This window comes from Seriola aureovittata, chromosome 20 (genome assembly GCF_021018895.1).
Source record: "Seriola aureovittata isolate HTS-2021-v1 ecotype China chromosome 20, ASM2101889v1, whole genome shotgun sequence".
Classification (NCBI taxonomy): domain Eukaryota; kingdom Metazoa; phylum Chordata; class Actinopteri; order Carangiformes; family Carangidae; genus Seriola; species Seriola aureovittata.
This window is the reverse complement of record NC_079383.1, coordinates 16049863-16071984: the sequence shown is the minus strand read 5'-3', so window position 1 is coordinate 16071984 and position 22122 is coordinate 16049863. Positions and strand designations below refer to the sequence as shown.

Here is a 22122-nt window from a genome sequence, read left to right as displayed (position 1 = left end):
TTTTTCTCTCCTATTTCAGGTTGTCTGTTTGAAGATGAGCTCTGTACACCGTATGAGTTCTGCGTCAATGGTAAGTCAGACTCAGAAGGGTCATGTACACCCACCACACCTCATTATATTGCACACCAGCCCTGTGGTAGCAAGCGTCATCGACCCAACACAGCTCCAAAGCTGCCCTGGCTATTTTTAATGATTCAGGGATTTATAGATAGATAGATGGTGACTTGAGAGCTTTTTGTTTCAGCCCAGTTTAGACATATGAGTCATTTTTAAGCAAAGCATTAAAACATCTACAACAGTGAAACACGGTGCAGTACAAACATATAACAATGGTCTCGTTTTATTCATCTAACCAACTACAAGGCTTTTGATCAATACCAAGTGGATGTTTTTCCTTTTTTATACTGAGGTTTCCCCAAACCGCAAATGGTCACAACCTAATCTAAAAACCATCTTGTCATAGAAGATGGATGTGTCTGTGTCAGTGGTTGCCAGGGCAACATGTAAACCTGATGAATGGAGGGGAAATGTCGAGGCTTTTCATTGTGTGGCATTCAGCCGAATCACACAGCAGGCTTTAATTTTGAAGAGGACTGATAGCATGTCGATATTGAGGATCATTTTCACGACAGAGCCGCCGTGAAAGGTTAATGTATTCTAGTGGAAGGCTTCGACACAGAAGAGCAGTGGTCCAGGATACAGTATTGTCCTTACATGTGTACAGGGGATCTACATCCATCCCAGTGCATGTGTGTTTTTTTTTTCCTCTCGGGGGGATAATGATTAAATGCCTGCACTTTGGGGTTGTTTGTTTTGTTTGACTGAGTTTTGCTCACTTCATTTACTTTCTGCAGGTTCATTGTAAAAATCAGTTTAATAAACAAGATGGAGCCCACAAAGGGAACACTTGCTCATTGGCAGACAATAGAGTTCCATGCAAAACATGATGTGACCTATAGGAGACAGCACAGACTAACATACAGGACAAGCATTGAAAAACACAAGACAGGCACTGCTTTGAATATTAATATGTTAATAAGAGGAGGAGAATGACCTGAGGTAACACTAGCTTTTTTTTCATGTTGTCTTGTCCATTGTTGTGTAGATGATTTGTTTAAAATACAAATTTGTTGTTATATTGACTTGTTTATTAATCTAAATGTTTTCCAGTAAAGATGTCCATTTTCTTGTTTTAATCATACATACTGTGGTCAAGCCAATTAATCTGCAACTAATGATTATTTTCATTATTGGTTGGATTAATTATTTTTTCTATAAAACGTTAGAAAATACAGAATAATGACAATTGCAGTTTTCCTGAGCTTAAGGTGATGTCCACTAATTGTTTTTTCCAACCAATAGTCAAACCCTAAGGATATTCTATGCTGATTGACTAATTAATTAATCAACAAACTAAGCCCTACAGTTAATTTATAGAATTTATTCCAAAACACAGTTTTACAGAGATGACAGTTACATCCCATTAAAAACTCAAAAATAATAATGAAATTCAAAAATGAATAAATACATCAGCAAATCAGTCTGTGCTTACAAGAACAGTTTGACATTATGGGGAAATATACTTATTCACTTTCTTGTTGGGAGTTGGATGAGAAAACTGACAGCACTGTCTGGATGGTAAATACGAAGCTGCTGGCAGCAGTCATTTAGCTTAGCTTAAACATAAAGACTGGAAACGGGGAAACAGCTAGCTTGTCTCTGTGCAAAGGTAAAATCCACCTACTATACTACATAACTCCCTGGAAAACCACATCTTGTAGTTTTGTATGGATTACACAAATGTGATGTTCTGTGATGATTAATGAGCTTTCAAGGTGCCAGTAGGCAGATTTTGTCACCTTTAGACAGAGCCACGCTAGTTGTTTCCCCTTAAAAAGCTGTAGCTTTATATTTTATGAACACACCCAAGAGTCGTATCAGTGTTCTCAAGTCTTTGCGAGAAAGCAAATAAAGAGTACTTCCAAAATGTCAAACGATTACTTTTAAATGGGTTTTTACGAGGGGGAATATCGAATAGTGAGGGGTAGTCAGTGATGTTTGGATTTGCATGTTAGAGAAGCAAATTTGGAGATCTCCACCCTTATTTCCACGTTACCCTAGTTTTGGAGAAACCAAGGAAAGAGAAGGCACATAGAAGACACATATACAAAACTGACTTTAATTACACAGACTGCGCTGGTACAGAGGGGAGTCGTGTGTAGCCTAATAGAAAGAAACTGCTGACACCTCGACAGCAAAATACCCAGAGGGAGAAAAAGAGGGTTGTGGTGGAGGATTTATATTACGTTACATTAGAGTATTGTGCAAGGATCTAACGTGTATGGTCACTTCTTTTGAGATTTAATGTGTCTCTTCTCCCCTATCTTTTCATTATCGCTTTTGTTTTGTACCGCGCTTTCGCCCGAGGAACAGCACTCATATTATCCCCCTTAAAATTAAATGTAATTACAGGCGCTGTGCTCACTAAAGGCAAACAGATACAGGCGAAAAAGACTAATGTGGGATTAATGTTGCACCTAATATGGAAGTAATGAGACATTATTTAGTTGCTTCATAACCCTCTACGCGCACTCAGGCTCCACTCTGTCACTCTCCGTTGGACTCCTGATGAGCAGCAGCCACCACACAGACAAGGGGATGAGTGGGAGGATCTAGGTCTGCCACTTCAACTCTTCCCGTGGTCCCTGAAGGTGTAACCTGGTTTATTCTGGGCTGGGCCAACTGTGCTCCTCTTCACCCGTGCTGTTGCCATGCAAAGCAGCTGAAGGGAGGGAAGGGTTATGGGGTGATGCTCTGTGTGTGGTGTCAATCAACACCATTTTATATATGGTTACAGTGGATATAAGACATATTAACCTCCCTTGGCTTTTTGACATCAACAAAAAAAATATCCTTTAATGTGAAAATAAAAAACAGATCTCTACAAAGTGATCCAAATTAATTACAAATATAAAATACAAAACATATGTTTGCATTAGAAGTCACCCCCTAATAGGACACATCTACCTAAATTTAAACCAATGGGCTGTTCGCTAAACCTTTTAGCTACCGCTGCTACACCTGTCGAGCTGTAGTGTAGCACATGAAGTTATAATGTTGGGGGATTTTCGATTTCACACAGAAGTTAACACAAGGAGGGTTCTCATTTCCAGCTGAGTTGGTTGAAACCGTTGTCTCTAAATCACCTCTTAAAGTTTCCAGGTGATTTATTTTAAAACCAGAACCCTACAAAATGTTTATGGTATGAAAGACGAAGGCTAAAGAACATGATCACAGGCAGCTAACGATCCAGCTAACGTGGAAGACATAAAATGTAGGTTAAGTGTTTTCTGTTGTAACGTAATGCTTGGATGAACACATACTTGTACAAGCAACACCATGATTATATTTATATATGCTCTATGTATGCCCATTCACACACTTATTCATACAGCGCTTTTCCCTACACATACAGTGCTTTTCTACCATACACACACATTCACACACCGATGATATATCGAGGGCAATTTAGGGTTCAGTTTCTCGCCCAAGGACACTTCGTGGATGGAGGAGCCGAGGATCGAAACACCGACCTTGTGTTTGGTAGATGATCCGCTCTAACTCCTGAGTCAGAGCCGCCCCTGCTCGCCTCTTGGATCCTCAGTCCTTGGAGAATTATACTAACGCAACCTATAAAATAATTTAGTTAGATGACTTACTTGTCATTGGAAATCACACTTGGTTAGTATTGTAGGTGGGAAGCTAGCCAGCTGGAAATGGTAATGATTGCATCTTATGTTAGAACAAATAAAGACACAGTTAAAAATAAAAAAAATAAAATAAAAAAAATGTGCAACTCTCTGAACTCTTTAAACACATGAGTATTGTGCATACAACAGCTCCATGCAAGTTATCTTGGCATGTGGAGAAACCCAAAGCTTGACAGGCGTGCTTTGAAGCCATGATTGGGTAATCGCTTTTTCAAGCCAAGGGTTTAGCTGAACAGTCAGCAGATTGTATCATAAATAAATCTGTGTAAACAAGTCAAAGTTTTGATGAGTCAGTATCATGTAATAACCTGTGTATGAAGGAGCTTTGTGAGGGAGGCAAACAAGAGACATATGACGACTCTAAAGTCATTACAAGCTTCAGAGTTGTTGCTGAAATCTACTCTGATTCAGTGTAAGACGGGTGAAAACTTTTTATAGGGTAAAAGCAGCAGCTGATTAGAGTCTATTTTTGGAAAGCGTTCCTTCAGTATGTTGCACTTCTACTCTAGATGTCATCGTGTCATTGATTAAGTAGGTCAGTTACTATCCTCCATGTATCATTTGATCGTATGCTGTCACGCCTCATTTTGGAACCAACCTCTTCAAATCTTTATTCCCAACTTCAGGGGAATACTTTCCCACGAGGATGCTCTGAAAGGATATGTGATTAACCTGAACTTGAAATGCATTTTAATTTGATGCAACTCTCTAGAGTCTGTGGCTTACTGGTATGATAAGCTAAGCTAAAGTACAGTGGATAAGTGCTACATGCTTCCCAGAGGGCACCGGTTGGCTCCTATTAAACACTTAACCAATAGTGTTTTATTGATTGGTGGTTATCTCGCGTACACTTGGGCCAATATTGGCTGAAACATCCGCACCGTATTTTAGATTTAAGTCATTTAGGTGATGCTTCTATTGATCGCAGCTTGCAACAAGTGCAACTGCAGCATAAACACTCAAAGTAACCACTATAAAATCCATAATCCTTAACAATCTGCATGGGCCAGAGAAAGAGCGCCAAGGCTGTAGGTGCAAATCTAAGAATAATCAAACATGAGCTGCTAAGTCAAGAAACACAAGCTTTTTGGGGGGAAATATGTGAAGATATAGTGGGAGAAGTAAACAGATATGCTAATGAAAATAAAAATTTAATAATAGAGCTAATTCATATTCTACAGCCAAATTCAACAGGGCAGTATGTTTGATGTAGCCCTGAGTCTGGTTTATCTTTATTAATTTCTGTATTTACATGTAGATTGCAGTGCATGCATGAATGTAATTATCATTTCAAAGCCGCAATTGTCACATAAAACAGCCCTGAATAATCTGTAAACTCTTCATTAAACATATCCTGATTACTTTAGCTTTTGTTTGAGTTCGTTTCTTTATTAGCGGACTACATCTGGCCGGTCTCGGTGCATTGATTTGGGCCCATTCATTTTCATGAATTGAGTTGCACAGCGACGTAATACACCTGTTCCAATACATCTCAATTTGTCACCTGGCTCCGTCCTCCCCTCCTTCCGTCGTACAGTCTTTTAGAAAATGCTTTGCTGACTGTCAGCTTTAGTGTTTGCTGCTGTTATCCCAGAGCGTTAGCTTTCACAGTTTAAATAGCTTCAGCAACAGCCCGGGTGTCGCGCCGTCTGTCACAGTGGGAAGAGAGACAGCGTCTGGGTTTAGAGCTCTTTACCTTTTTTGGCTGAAAATGTTCTTCTTTATTTCAGTCAACATGCCTCTTATCAGTACGCAGCAGCTCTCTAGTGAGAATGGCACTGATTTGTAGGCCTGTACATTGATTCTGTGGCCTTGTTTTATGCATAATGGATTACATTGATCAAGGTTCATTTGCCTTGCAGTTGCCTTTTGTTCATCACAACGACAACATGAGTTGTTTCTGGTAAAGATGCACAAATTGATCTATTGTCAGCTTAATATTTCCTTACACTTGACGGATGATCATTAGAAAATCAGTGTTCTGCTTGATAGACTTTGCTTCATTCTCAAATAGCCTTGAAGGTGTTACACCTACATAGATGCACTAATGCTGTCTGTTATCTCTTGACATATTTTAGGATTGTGCTGCATTTCTCTGTTATTTTCAGATTGGGACAAGCCTCCATGCACCCAACACATGCTGCGCTCCTCAAAGGCTGAAATGAAACTATAGTTTTTAGCCATCACAAATAAGGGGCAAAAAAAACTACGATTTCATCCAAACTGTCAACTACAATGAACCATTGTTGCTGGTTTTGATAATCTCAATTGTGAATACACAGTGTAAAGTGACAGAATAGGGCTTTGTGATTCATCATGCATGTGGCTCTGAATGGTTCAGCATCACCTCTATAAATCAGTCGACTGCCACGTTCACCAAACAAGGATTTCTTTGTTGTAAAACACCCCTGACTTCTATTTTTAATGCACTAAATCCCCGTGTGTCTGTGTGTCTGGTTGCTTGCGGGAATGTCCCTGACAACGGAGAAGGAAGTAACATGTTTAATAGTGGCAATTGCCATGGAAACCAGTGAGGGATGCAGCACATCAAACATTTAACAGTTTCCCGCCACTTGTTATGTCACCAGCCTCCCTTCATTTCTTACATAATATGTGTTGTTAGCTTCTATCTGGGAAAAATAAATAACACCAGAGGTCCGTGAAACCTTATTTTGTCATCATATTAATCATGTCATCTGTTATAATATAGATGTTGGCGGAGGGTAACTAGACAGTTGTCGTCTTGTGATTCAGACACATGCGTCTGTAGGTGGGAAGTTTTCCTCTGTGCTGCTCGAGATCTCAAAATAACTCCGGAGTGTTCGACTGTGTTGTCTATGCTAATTCACCGCCTCCCATGGGCATTTTCCTGTACAGAGCTGTCATTTAACGGGTCACAGGCGAAGGGGGAGGAAGTCAGGAAAACACCCGCTTCTAGTTTGGAATAAGAATTCAATTTAGATCCCCATCTGACATCACATTATTATCTTTGTAATTATCACTCACTGAATTTTACACCCAACATGGCACTGTAATTACTTTTTCTTTTTTTTCTTTTTTTATACTCGAAGATGAAAAATGATTCTCAATGATGTTTAAATAGACGAAATTTAAAAAGTGAATATTTCTTTTTTTCACCCTTGATACAAAGGGGAGTTTTGACGTGCTCCTTTCTGTGTCAAAATGTTAGATCAAAGAGAAGATCATAAATGCTTGGATTTGTACTCATCTATTTTTAAGTCCCCTGTGTAAAAATGGCATTCTAGGAGAAAAACTGAAAATTGCATCATGTAATGGACGTCAACGTTTGTGCGCCAAGCATTGTCCGACGTGTCAATGAGCATCAATTGCGCCATTGATGTTTGCTGTCATTGTCCGACATCTTGTGGCTAATTAATGGGATGCTGTGGTGCATGACGAAGTGTTGATTCACACCATTAGATCCCATCTTATCACAGTGACATTCTCGCACATGACTGCACGCATGCACACACACACACACACACACACACACACACACAGGAGGAAATAGCTCTGATCAAATCTGCAGGATTCATCCCCCAGAGATCATCTGTGAGATGGACTTTCATTTTGTGAGTTTAGCCAACAAGATGCATGGATTTATCTCTCCAGCTGAGAGAAGGTGACAACGCAGGTCATTTATATTCCAAGCGTTGCATCTACACACTGCTTTCTGACCCCCTCAGCCTCACCATCCTTCAGAGGTCTAGACCAGCCATTGAATTACAGGACTGATAGGGACTCTGTGGCGTGGGTTGCCTAGCAACCTGTATTGAGTGAGGCGGGAGGCCTGCTGATAGGGAGATTACCAGGGTCCCTGATAAAGTCCTTCCTGCCATGAACGGCTGCTTATCGCGGTGCTGTCAGAGGAAAAATGTCAGCTATTAGCTCCCCAAAACAGGAAGTGAGAAGTACAGAGACACTGCAGGTGCCATACACAATTACAACAGTTCTTCTGGGCAGGTGGATTTCATTTTTTCATCACCAGAACAACAAACGTGCTGGAAAATTTGTTTTGTGTATATTTCTCACTTTGAGCTATCAAAAACACATCCCTTGTGAACCTGCTTTCATCAGTTTCCTCTTTTCTTTTCCTGTAGACCGAGTGTTTGGAAGGTGCCAGGAGTTGGCCGGTGCAGACCTGTACACATACGATATTTCTTCTTCTGCTCTGCAACGCCTCAGGATCCTCCTACAGAAACTGGCTCACAGAGGTACACACTGCCTGTTTGCCTGTCCGTCTTTGTCCGAGTGTCTTTCTTTTTCTCCTCGGCAGCCTTTATCAGTCATGTACAGGGCTTACAGCAAAAGCTTGTCTGCTGCCATTGCGTGAAGCAAGCCAAATAAGTCAAGCTGTCTCTCTGGCTGGCATGGCACGACACCACCGAGCTAGAACAGGTCATTTGACTCATATCGGGCCATTGTTTTGCCATCATCGCCTAACTCCAGCAGCAAATCTAATTGGCTTGTATGCTGGTAGGACGTTTAGAGCTAATTTTGTGGTTGAGTAACTGTGAGATGTGTGGGCTGAACACATCAGACAGTCTCTCCTACTCAATCAATGGCAGCAGCTAATGTGCTTGTTATAATGGGTTATACCTTTAGGGGGGATAGCGCATCTACATAAAACATGTCTTTATAGCAGAAGTAACTATATAGCTCATTATTGATGACGTTAAAGTAGGAATGTAAGAATTAGTAGTTCTCATTTCCCAACCTGGAGCCATGTTGAGTTTCTCATCAATGCATCTCATCAATTATATCAGGTCTTGTACTGGCTGTGGTGAATAGAGCCTTCTCATGCTGATGGTTGCTACAGTGTGAACCACAGATAAAAGTGACTGGAGCCTCCAGGCGGTCTGCTATTATCGACTAATTTGCTGTAACGGCTAAACAAATGGCCCTGGCTTCTCTTTTTCTCAACAAGAAACTTAAGGCACTTTTGGTAAGGTATCCCCTTGCCCATGAAATGCCAACAATTCAGTGAAACATTTGAATGTCATGTTTGTTGGAATATATGACCCATTTCTATTTTCTTCATTATTTCCTTGATGAAATGTATAATTCAGTACTAATGATGGGTGAAATAATATAGACACAGTGTTCAGTTTTCTAATGTATTCATTATTATAGTGTAATCTAGAAAGTATGTGCACATCAGGTTAGATAAGCATGCAGATTAACATATATTGAAGAGCCTCCAATAAAAGATAAATAATGGTTGGATATTTGGGATTAAAAGAAGCTGTCAACAATGTCTTGTAAACTCAATTAACTAAATCCCAAATAAAAGAACAGTCTATATTTTCCTTATAATTAGTACAAATTATGTTAGTTCTTCCCAGAAATCATCCTAGGAAATTATTAGGAAATTTGCAGGGAATTACAGACTGGTTTAGGAGCCTGTAACTGCAGGTGTGATCCACCAGGGGGCAGTAGACACCTTTAACACAGACCGTGACCACACACCTCAGCCCTCCAAACCTAATTGGCTTTGCAGGCCACTCTGAGCTTAATATCTTTTAACAGGCGTGAACCAGTGTTGAAAATCATTAAGAGTAAGCAGTCGGCCAGAGGAAATCAAAAAAAAAAAAAGAAAAGAAGAAGGAAAAAAAATGCAGTGATGAATATTAAGCCAGGCGAGACCACATATTTATTCTAATTACTGCTCAGAAATAAACAAGTGAGAGTGAGGAGGATGAGAAGAGATCCGGTGTGTAATTTTTTCCTGCTCTGTTTTAAGAGGTGTTAAATCCTTTAGATGCTTCTCATCATGGGACTTGTTCTCTGACCTTGTGTTTTTAGACACCCGTTTACAGATGCCGCAGACATGACATCATCACTTTGAATCATTTTCCCCTTTTCTGTCTTGTAGAATCACATCCACAGACACAGAGCATTATCTTCGCATGATTCCACAATGCACTGTTACTGCTCGGGTGGCACGTTATTCTTACCAGCTCAACAGCAATTGAAGTGTCACCTTCGAGATGTGGGGGACCCTCTTTTTTTTTTTTTTTTTTTGGAGGCCAGACAGGGTTATTGAGACCATTGTACTGTAACCTAAATTGAAGAGATGAAGGGGAGGAAAAAACTGGGAGGAACATCAATAGAATCGATTTACAATCCTCTTTATCTTGCATCAGAGACGCAGGTAGAAATCACACAATCTCTGCCCACTGCACAACACCAATGTCATTCAGATCAATAGGAATTGACCCTTGCACAAAAGGGCTTGGGTTGTCTGGACGTGTCCCCTTTTGCGGAGCACATTGTCTGGTATTAAATTTTCACCACAATACCTTTTGAATGCAAGATACTGTCATCCAACTGCAAATGACTTTTATATTACACAAACACCCAGAGCCAAGCAACTTTAGTATTCACTGTGCGCAGCCACGGTGTGTCTACACATTCATAGCCAGGCTGCTGTCATATTGCTTTGGAATCATTATGGCTCTGCTAAATGTGTGTGTCTGTTTGTGCAGACTGTGGCTGTATGGAGATACACACATGAGCTAACTCAGTAACTGCAGTAAATTGATTTAATGTACAATATATTAATATGATGGAGCATTTAATTGACCGTTCTCTAAACCCCTCCCCCGGAGCTGTGATTGTCCAATCACAGCATAGCAACTGTAACTAGGCGCATCAAGTCTGTCAGTCTGTGGGTTCTCCACATGTTGAAGCAGTGTGGGTTAAGAGCAACACTCAGTTTGGAGGGTGGTGTACTTTTTTTTTTTTTAGTATTTGCAAAAACCAAGAACACACCTGCAAAACTATCATCTCTAAAGGCAAGGATCTTGTCATTAACTTAGCTAACTACAGTATTTTGTGTTGTTACCGTTTACATCCACCCTGTGTGAGTCAAGATGCCTCAGTATCAGATATTAAAGTAACAAGTGGCTCTGTCTCTTCACTTGATTTCAGGAAGTTTACACTCCAGCAGCTTCAGACAAATTTGCGTTAGATAGCTCTACATTTGCCCAGCTCATCAATTATTCCTCATTTTAAAATCCTTTTCTCTTGTAAAAGTGAAACATGCTGTCTGAACATAAGAACTATCAGCATGAATCCAACCACTGTGTTGTCTGTCCCAAGTTTTTTTTTTTTCCACACTAGGCATCCAAACCATCCAAGACTTCTGTCAGAATGGATAACATTTTAATTACATTTTTATTTATTATACAGTACTAAAGTCTGTGTTGCCAGATTGTGCAGTTTTCCGCCTTGTTGGGCTACTTTTTCTTTTAATTAGGTGGGTAAAAATTGTTGTGGTGGGCGGCTTATTGCACTGTTTAAGTGAATTCCACCAACGAAAGCAGTTTGGTCAGCTGTTTGCTTTTTCTTTTTTTTTTAACATGCTCTATAAATTAATTTGAATTTGAATTGAACAGTTTGGCTATATTCTGAGATAAATCGGCATCTCTTCTCTTCCGTCTATTTTCATTGAGATTGAGTCCAGAAGGCTCAGCTCGACACACAAGGACTTACAACTGATCTTGAAAACCAAATGTTATTTCAGTTTATTACAACTAAGCTGACACTTTTTTTTTTCTTATTCCAATTATTACTTTGTCATAGCTCTGGGAAAAAAAAAAAAAACTTTATTTGAGTGGATGAAATCAAAAGTCGCCGGCTAGATATGAGAAGTCTGCTTTTGTTAAAGTACGTGTGAAATGTTAGGTGAATTATAAATTTTACTACAAATTTCGAATGGTAAACCCTCATTTATTACATATATATTTAGACAGTATGTGCTGTGCAAGAATGCGAAACATGATAGGTGTCACAACAACAACTAATAGGGACACCAAGAACGGTGAAGATTTATGTCATATATATATATATATATATATATATATATATATATCTTTTGTCTGTGGGTTCTCCACATGTTGATATACATACATATATATATATATGTGCTCTCAAGCCAATAAGATCAGAAAGAATCATGTCAAACTGCAACAATGGCGTTGTTGATTCATCACGTTAAACTACAGTAACCTGCAGTCGATTGACCTCCTGACCCTTTGCAGAGCAGCAGATACTCTCATAGTACAGACAAGTCAAGTAAAATGATGCATTGTGACATTTGCATTAACTCCATTGGCAGGAATCGTCAGTCAGGGAGAATCAGTGACCATAAACTGACATCATGTCACTCCCGTGCTACTGAAACCACGTTACTCATGCTCATACTTCACTTCCTGCACAAACATGTTCTCTTTGACAGACTAGCAACAAAAACTATTGTTGTTCCTCTTTATATTCTCCTCTGTCTGTTCCTTGACAACCTTGGTACTGGAGAGAACAGATACACTGACACACTAACGCGCTGTGTGAAAACTTGAGTTGTTATGAGGAAAACAAGAGAGCTTTTATTGAATCATTCGCTGTGAGTCCAGGTCTGTGACGGGGGCATTTCAAAGAAACCTGCTGCAGATTTCATTCAATAAACACACAAACAAATAGTCTTTCGTGTCCTTGCAGATGTTTTGGAGTATTGGCAATATGAAATCACTCCAATAGAGGTGGCCGCTGACATGGTAATGCATGTAGTAGTAGCCTGGTCTTTAGACGACCTTCACAGCACTCGACAGAGAATATAATAACATCCCGTTAAACCTCACTGACCCGCTGGGGGGGGGTCAGTCATTACAGACTCATGCTGTGCAGCCGCACTGTGTTCAAACTCACATCACTTTTGTTTCAACTAGTGGAGCTCGGGAAGTTTCCAAAGATGCTAAATATGCTCGGCTGAATTTTCGTGAAACATATAAAATAATGCACAAAACATCTAGAATAGTTTACTTTTTCAGAAAATGGTGCAGACATAAAAACATGGAGCTTTTTTTGGTTTATATATTTCACGCACTTTCACGTTTAATCATCATATAGCGTCAGCGAAGAGCTACAAGATTATACAAGCTGGGTTCTTCTTACTATGAAGCTACTTAACGGTAAAAAGGAACTGTATATTCAAAGGATAAAAACAATACTTCTTAACATTCTTGCTCAAATTATTGACATAAACTGCTTACAGAAAATAAAATGACACTTAAAAATGTATTTATATTTTTGGGTCTGCCAAACCATTGCACTGTTGATTTTAATTTATGTGTCATATTTGGATTGACATGTTTCATTTTGACTAATTAGGCAGACCTTAGTGCTAAATTATTCACGCTTTCTTCCATTAATGCCTTTAAAATCAGTTGGTGGACAGAAGTAAAGGAAAGGGGAAAATCTGCATTTCAAAAACACCAGATGAAACAACAAGACATGTAGACAGGATCCCATCTAATAGGCTTTGAATATTTAGGAGGCCCCCTCTCACTCGTGCGCTCTCTCTCTCTCTGTAACACAGGAAACAGACAGAAGGCCAGCAGAAATATCTTGCTTGTTTGAAAGCTGTTGCGTTAATGGCAAGCCGTTAATTAACTGAGGCATTTGCCTGAGACGGCGTGCTATCCTTAACAGGCAAAAACCGGCAGCACTTGGTGATGGAATCTGCTCTTTCTCTGGACTTGTAGATGAATTTGCATGACATTTAGCTCCTCAGTGCCAGGATAATCAGCTGAGAGGTTGATTGAGAGGAATCCAACCGTAAAGGCCCCGCCACTTTTCTTTCCTGACTTTTTTCTTTCACAAAATGGCTCATTTTGATTCTGTAATTTGCGCCAGCATACCTTTTCCCTCAAGTGTGCCCATCACAGACACACAAAAAACATGGTGTGTATGGAAATGAGTGCATCCCCCAGGAGACGGAGGGGATAGAGGTGTCACAGTCAATGAAGCTACCCTCATCGTGTTGTGGCACCATCACATGTTTACTCTGAACCCATTTAACCAGCTGCAGGTAACCACAGGTACCATATGGATCCTTCAGGGCTGAGGCCAGACCTGCTTTCCCCATCACCACTGATGGGGAAAGCGTAGATGATCATCAGCGCGCCTATATATAGCAAAAATACCTCACATCGGGTAAGCCACGGGTAGTTAACTGTCATTGTTGTACGGATGGATGGCTGAGCTACGTTCCAGAACAGTGACAACATACGCTGCTTTGTGCTCCATTCAGCGCTGCCAAGAATGACTGGAGGCATCTGTAGCTGCTCTGCATTGCTCAGATCCTCATCTGGTGCTTATGAATATCTATGAGAATACCCAGTGTCTATGGGTGAGAAACCAGGCTAATGAAGACATTCTGCAGTGTTGATACTCTCATTTTTTCACGTATTCCTACCCAGGCTGTTAGTTTATTGCTATTAAATATGTCCACATCATTAAGAGCAGCATTGTTTCTTAAGATGAGTTTGGTAAAAGGTTAGGTATGTGGCAGCTAGGAATCTGAGCCTGCGCCACAGCATAATTACTTCCATAATTACTTTAATGCTTCCAGCATTAAAAAAAATGCATCTTGCAGGATGGAAGTGTCATCAGTGAACATCTTGGCTCCTTTAAAAAAAAAAAAAAAAAAAGTATAATATCTTTGGTATTGCTATGCACTTTGCCGATGGAATGCTGTGCCTCTTGGCTCACTGGGAATGGGGCCATGTTTTGGGTATCTTTTTTGCTTGGGTAGCTCCATCTGGTCCTGGCACCACCACGCTTTGCCCCTGCCCAGGAGTTCTGCATCCCAACTATGTGTTGGCAATTAGCAGAGATGTTGGCAAGGCGTCAGGCTGCAGTGTGACATTCTCCCCGGGCTTGTTGACTTGCTGTGCTGTGCTGTGTGTGTGTGTGTGTGTGTGTGTGTGTGTATATACATGTGTCTGTACATGTGTGCATGAGTGTGCATGTGTACTCATGGCTTCCTTTTTTTGTGTGTTGCAATTGAAGACCTCCTCTACTCTACCATTCTGATTCATCCTTGCTGTTTTATTTTGTACTGTTCGTTTACTCTGCAATGCTGAGAGAACTGCAAAATAAACAATTACCCCAAACTAGAGAAAACAGATACAGTCTCCATTTACACAAATACTGTGCCAAAGAAACATTTCTACCAATATTTCCAATCTAGTAGATGATAAGTTGTTTGTAATTTCTTCATTTACCACTTCCTTTTTGATATTTTCAGGCTAAATCAGTATGTTGACATGGACAAGCCAATACTTGTACAGGAACAGGGTCTTCCAGTGATATATGTTACATTTTATGCCTATATATACTCTATATAGTATTTTATTCCCCTTTATTTTAAATGTCGATATTATAGTTTTGAGTAAAGGTCAATGTCCCTTTTTGTGGAGCACTTATCGGTCTGCACACATCTCTGTGTGATGGCTTGAGGACTGAAACAATTGAAAGTTGATAAGTTTTTTTCCCAGGATTTTGCCCAGATATCATATAACAAGAGAGCAATCAAGTTCTCTTCTATATATCGCTTTAGCAATCTCTTGCCAAAATGAAAAAAAATTAAAGGACAGGCTCAGAAAATATGAAAATGGTCAGCCATTTTTTAACTGCATTGCCTCCAGCAGAACACCTTTATATATAAATTTCAATTTTAGAGTTACAAAATATTGTATTATTTTTGTCGAGACCTTGAGATAGTAGTCTTTTTCTGGCTTTCTCATATATTATTCAAATTATCCTCACTTATCTCCAGGCTCTATTTCCTGTCCCATTTCTGTTTCAGTTTTGTAGTGTATTTTATGTCATTAATCTTAGGTGCTTCAATGAATATGTTGACCAAATAAGGTTCTACTACTTGTTTCATGTCTTTACCTGACCTGGACATATCTGAAGAAATCTGGTTATCTAGAGTATCAACCTCACCTCTTTTTTTTTCCCAGGTTTAACCTGGCAGGATGACATCACTCAGCAGGTCATCTCTAGAGAGCTCTCCAAACTGAGGAATGTCCCCCTCCGCCATCAAACCACTCCTCCGAGCCCCCCTGACCGCCTGACCGCCTACAGCAGCTCCCGAGATGTGAAACTGAGGCCTGCGCAGGCAGAGCTGAGCAGAAACCTTCAGCAGTACCTGACAGGTCTGGGTTTCCTGCCGCAGGCTGAGGTAGTTGGACAACCAGGAGTCCAACGGCATGGAGCTCAGAAAGTTCAGGTGAGAGTCCTGCACACTGAAGACTTGTAGCAGTTCACAAAAATTATGCAAGCTATTAACCGAAAAATTAAGAGGCACACTTAAGAGTTTACACAGTTCATTTTAGTCTTCTGAAGGAGCACCGCCTGCCACTTAGCCAGTAAAAACAGTTGTATAATGTCCTCTGTGGCTTTGGAAGGAGCTCAGTAAAGTTTTAAAAAAAGTAACCCCGTTGCTATAATAAGGGTTATCATAACTTGGGCTCGAGACTTCTTTCCACAGAGCCTCTTACAAACTGGAGGTGTATGGTTTAAAAGACAAGCGAGGGAGGGTCTGATGAAAATATGCCATCTAGCTCAATATAAGAAATGTGAGATCTGAGACTAAAAGTGGAAATATCTCAGCCTCTGCTGCTTCAATTTTTGGCATCCAGAGGATTTACAGAAGACAATTACAAATATTTCACTTCACACCTGTTTTGACATTTATACATCACAACAAAATGAAAGTGCTTAAGGGAAAGAAACACATAAGCCATCAGGCTGAAAAAAAACCCCATCCAAGTCAATTTTCAACAGATTCATCTTCAAGGCATCCTTACTATTATTAAACATTTCCTTAACAGTCTCAAAGTCACACTTTGAAGAATTGGTTAGCAAAGAAAGAAAGAAAAAATAGCAAAAACTAGATAAATAAGTAAACAAAATTATAATTTTATTACTGTTCTAGGCCAAAATAAACATAATAAAACATAACAAAATTTCCAGATGAAAACTTTATCAGGTTTTTATCTTCATTGGCCATATTTCGCAGGCATCCACTTCTGGTACCAAAAAACAGAACTGTGTGCAACGCACAGGGGGGAATGATAATATTCAAGTTATGCCCATATGTCTCACTTAAAGTCTTGCCCTTTGGGGTTTGATATAACCAATCCACCTTGACCACACATTGGTAAAATTTTCTTGGTGTCCTCTGAGTGAATATGTCAATTTCTCCATTGTGTATATTTGGTGAACTACGTCTGTGCAGTCCGTTTTTACATGCAGCCAGTAGAATTGTCAGGGTTCTATTTTTTTTTAGTTTATCTCTTGTGGGATATTACATAGATACAGAACATTGAATCTAGAAGGGATAGAGGATAAACCTGACCAAATTCTTCCAACAAAGCTCCCTCCAAATAAGGGAACTTGTAGTTTTCCACTGTGTTTGGCAAATCATATGCCACTCTATTACTTTCCCTGTCCCATTTCTCCTTAACATACAGTGCCTCTTCAGACTTTCTATTTGAAACGCAGTTGTATATCCTGGAAATAATTTTGAGGTCGTAATCAGAGTTGTAGGCGGATATAACAATTTTCATTATTTCGTTCATTTCCAAATTAATGTCTTTTATGACTATCGAAATCTATCTCTGGTAGGACGTAACATATTAAGTTGTTGGAATAACCTCTAAAGAAACTTACTGTATTTAATGCTGTAATCTAACCGCTTGGCTAGAGATATACAGTAGCATTTAGGTCAAGGGTGGAGGCTATAAATATTGGTCCATTCTGCATAAGTAAACAAACCATAAAAAACACATTTCCTAGGCTAAATTATGGAAGGGCCTCTTCCTATTCCCTTTGAAAGAGTCAGTATCTGTCTTTTGCCGGGGTCGCCCTCTCGTCCCCGCTTTGCTTTTGTTTCTCGCTCTCTGTCTTTCGCCCCCTCTCCCACTGAGCAGGGACCCTTTTACACAAAGATCTTCCATCACCTCTTTACATTATTCAATCCTCATATTTAGGGTGGAACCCCAGCTTTGTGTGAAATGTGCTCAGCATCCTTCATAGCCGAGCCGCTTCCTGCTGCTGTGTCAGTGCAGCCATAATGCAAAGTTGAAGAGTTCAGGACCTTCCTTATTGATGAGATGAGGTCCTTTGTTGTGTAGCGTGATGGAAAAAGGCAAAGATGGTTAGCATGAATGGCAGAGCACACCCGTCTCGCTGTGTTAATGCCATTATGGCCTCTCAGTATGCCGGGCATGGAAAGACTGACATTTTCTCTATATACATTTGAAGGACAGAAAATGGCACCAAGGGAGATGGTTAGTATTAGTGCAGCAGCAACATGGATAATAATGCTGCTCAATGGATCGGATATACTGTATGCTCAATTGAAGCGTGGGCCCTTATGATTCAGACAAGACGATTTCTCTTCCTCAGAGAGAAGAAAGGACAAAATCACACATTTTGGTGCCAGCTACTGCCAAATGGTTAAAAGGCTTCTAAATACCTCTGTGCCAGTGCATTGTAATCTAACAGTGTGTCAAATAGAAACTCATATGGCTAACTTTGAAATCAGATCACTCATAATTTTTCTTTTTAGATAAGGGATTGCTGCTACTTCCCTGACACAGTGGATATGCTTTTAAAGTTTGTTGTGTGTTGTGGAAATGCATGAAATTACTCTTTGAGTGACACTATCTCATCTGTGATTTCCATAATGCAATTTCCAAGGGCAGTTGTCTTTGATCTAGAATCCCTATTCATATCCTGTCCTGTCTAGTCGAGCCCAGGTTGCCTCTCTTTTTCGACTAAAGCCTGTCACAACAATGCTGACCCAGTACAACCCGTTTAATGTTTTCATGGTGGGGGAAAAAAAAAAACTATTGCCGACCTGAAGCAGAGCTGAATATTTATCATATGAATGTTGTCACTTCAGCTTTGCACAAAAGAACAAAACAAGACTAAGAGTCTACAGCCACGCTAACGGCTCTGTGAGGCAGTACTTTCGCACACCGAGGCTTTTAGCTAAATGCTAATATCAGCAGGCTAACATGTCCACAGTGACAATGCTAACATACTGATGTTGAAAAGGTACCGTATAATGTTTACCGCATTAGCTAATTAGCATTCAACATGAAGTACAGCTGAGGCTGATAGGAATATCATTAGTTTTGCAGGCATTTTGGCCCAAGGACCAAAATGGACATAGTTACACCAATAAGAAAAAATGTTATTATGTCATGTTATTACATGAATGTCCAAGAGGACAGGACAAGGATATATAGTCGGGAACTACAGCTGTAACTAATGATTAATTTCATATCAATTAATCTGCAGATTATTTTCTCAAATAATTAATTGTGTATGACATGTCAGAATCTAGTGAAATCTAACACAATACAATTTTCTACAGCCTAAGGCTAAGGCCTAAGCCTTTAAATAGCTTATTTAATGATGTCCAATCCTCCAAAGTCCAAAGATATTCAATGTGCTATCACATAAGACAAAGCAAAGCAGCAAATCCTTACAAACAAGGACATTAAGCCAAAAAAGTTGCCCAATAGGATTTTGTCCGTCCATCCAGTAAGTGATGTTTCAGTAGATAAGTGAAAAGTTGACCTGCTACTGGCACTAGAAGAACAGTCATGAGATCAACAAAGTCAGTAGGATTCACTGCCTGGGGCCATAAATAAATTTGGATAAACTCTCAGACTGCAATTGTATGGGCTCAAATTAGGGTCAAAAAGAGCTGGTGGTGATTTACTTGTAATGTGCTGTGTGTGATTGGACTGTCATTGCCCAATCATATTCAGTTGTAAAAAAAAAAAAAAGAGGGGTCAAAATTCATACTTGTAGCTTCAGTGTCACATACAGTGTGGGAACTTCGAGCTCTGAGTTTTTCATTTTTTAGCTTTCAGCTTTGTATCTGTACAAAAGTGCTTCTTTTTTCACAGTGTCTTTGTGTAACCTCCGAATTTATTCACACGGTCTCTTTTAATTCTACAAATACAAACCTTTTCTACACTCGCACAGACTTTAAGTACTCATACAGATTTATTTTACAGGTTCACAAAGGTTGATTTACAACTACAAACTTAGGAATTCACTCAGGAAATCACTTTACAACTCAATCTTTTTTTAACCCCATATTATTGCCATCTATAGCATGGCTGCTAGCATGGCTTTGACATATTGGCAATGGTCTAAATGTGCTAAATGGGTGTGCTTTGTTAAAGAATGAAGACATCAAGTCTGATGGTGATTCGGAGCCCAGCCGGCCAAAACCCCAGCAGGGCTGGAAGGAAACCACTGTCTACAGCCTTCAGAAAGGAGCTGGCCAACCTCCTCTTACCAAGGTCTTTACCCAGAGCGGAGAGGGCAGGCACCCCAAGCTCAGTACAACCTACACCAACCGAGACCCGGGAAAGAGCAAGCTGCTTTCCAGCCATCTGGAACGGCTTCTTACAGGGGCACCAGGCACTCAGCTGGGCACCCAAGGTGGAGAGGCTTCCCGGCCCAAAGGAAAGCTCCGCTACCTTAACTACATCCGGCCATCTCCAAGTGAAGATGCAAAGCTGCAGTCTCAGGTGGCTTTTGGCTCCAAGACCCAGAGGCCCAATCTAGACAGACTGCTGTTGAAGGCCGGTTCAAACCGACTGACTGCCAAAGAGCCTCTTAGTGTCGTGGATGGTGAGATCAGCATCATTTAATAGCTTGTCATAGATATTTCACACCCTGGCTTTTATATTTGCATCACAATTGTTTGTTTATCCACTTTTTGGGGAATTTTGTGTTTTTATTTGAATACACTTAAATTGATTTTTTTTTAAATTGTGACTCGTTCTTCTCTCTTTCCTGTCCAGAGCGATTCATCCAGAATGTGGTGAACCAGCTGGGAAGGCACAGCATCAACATGGAGGCTTTAATGGGCAACGACCTGGACCAGCTGGCTGAGGTCATCACAGGAACCCTGCAGGAGGTGGATGAGGAGCAGCCCGCTGTTGGGGCCCAGCCAGGACTAGGAGCTGCTGACTCCAGGGGGGACATGGAGGGTAACAGGGAGCCACTGGCATCCATGCAACTGAATCGATACCAGGACCTGAAATCAGACAAAGGGCAGGATCCAAACCAGAAAGACTCACTTAGAATGAAACAGCAAGGTGGGTGTGTAAAAGAGAATAAAAGCTGGCAATGTTGAAAGTAGCTGTGTTTATTTTCTGTCATAGATATAACACTATATGGCATTGTAATTTAGAAATGTCCCAATAATGCTTTGTTTGTATAATCCTCATAGATAATGCTGCCAAATGTATTTTTGAGTCTTTCATTTTGAGTCATGATTGTTTTCTTTGCTAAATACAAAAGAAAACTTCACACAATCTGCTCACATACATTGTGTTTGTTTCCAGGCCAACAAATAGATGGTGCAGACAAAGAGCCTGTTGACAAGGTGAATTTAAAATTACTCTGCTCAAGCAACAAATTGGTTTCTCAGGGAGTGAGACATGTCCACACTTAGACTTTATTCACTTTTGAATGCTACTTCAAATACGGGTGATTTCAAAGTTGTGCACACTAGCATTTTCTTTGTAATTCGTAGAACTTGAAAGCAAAGTACAACTGCAGGATCGTAGAAAATAACTTGATCATTGTATAACTTAGTTAATTGAAATAGTTTTGAATGATGCCATGTATTTTTTTATTTAACTTTTAGGAAGAAAGTAAAGACACTAAATGTACTTCTTAATAATTTGGAAGGAAAAACGATGACATTACCTTGAACCAGCACTCAGACACAAACACATCAGTGAATGTGACACAAATTCATACCTTTTCAATCAGTGACATTTCAAATAGAATTCAAGTTAATAATTAATTTTTTCTCAGAATTTAATCAAATTTCTTCAAAGAGGAAATTAAAAGTAATTTATAGGTAAAATAAAGTAGAGAATTCCTTCACTTTTCTAAAGAGAAATGTTTGATTCAACACAGCATGCAGCCTTCTTCTCCAAGCTGCTGGACTACCTCAACCTGGAACCCTTCGGTGATGCTCCGGAGGGCAACAGTGGGCCACCGGCTCCCCTTCAGAAAATGGTCGGACTGGAGAGCGTCAAGAGCCGGACGACGCAGGGTCAAGTTCCCGTACCCCGCCGCTGGGAGGAGAAGACCGTGGCTGTGCCTCCAAAGGAAGGCTCCACCCTGCGGTTAACTGGCGGCGCAGTGGGCCCCGACGCACAGGTGGACTCAGAGATTGAGAAGTGGATGCAGGGGAAGAAGCAGCTGGAGGAGCCGGAGAAGAAGGACATGAGAGTCAAAACTCAGCTGGTCCATGTGGGGGTGAAGGAGTTCTCCAGCAGAGGGAAGGACAGACACTTTGGCTACATTATCACCGGCTTAGAGTGAGTGTGATTCACATTATGCTAGTTAGCTAGCCGCTGCCAACAGTGTTACATATTGATATTACAATGATTCGGATTGTAATGTCGTTTTTAAATCATAATATTCAGAA

At 40.2% G+C, this 22122-nt stretch overlaps 1 protein-coding gene across 1 annotated transcript in view; it reads left to right on the top strand.

Moving 5' to 3' along the window:
* The window catches only part of ptprn2 (protein tyrosine phosphatase receptor type N2), a 125318-nt gene that overhangs the window by 15027 nt on the left and 88169 nt on the right, over positions 1-22122 (top strand). Inside the window, exons 2-8 of the mRNA XM_056364077.1 lie at positions 20-70; positions 7892-8005; positions 15599-15867; positions 19850-20303; positions 20477-20773; positions 21023-21063; positions 21606-22012. Coding sequence (XP_056220052.1) covers positions 20-70; positions 7892-8005; positions 15599-15867; positions 19850-20303; positions 20477-20773; positions 21023-21063; positions 21606-22012 — 1633 coding nt within the window. The remainder of the gene's footprint in view (positions 1-19; positions 71-7891; positions 8006-15598; positions 15868-19849; positions 20304-20476; positions 20774-21022; positions 21064-21605; positions 22013-22122) is intronic.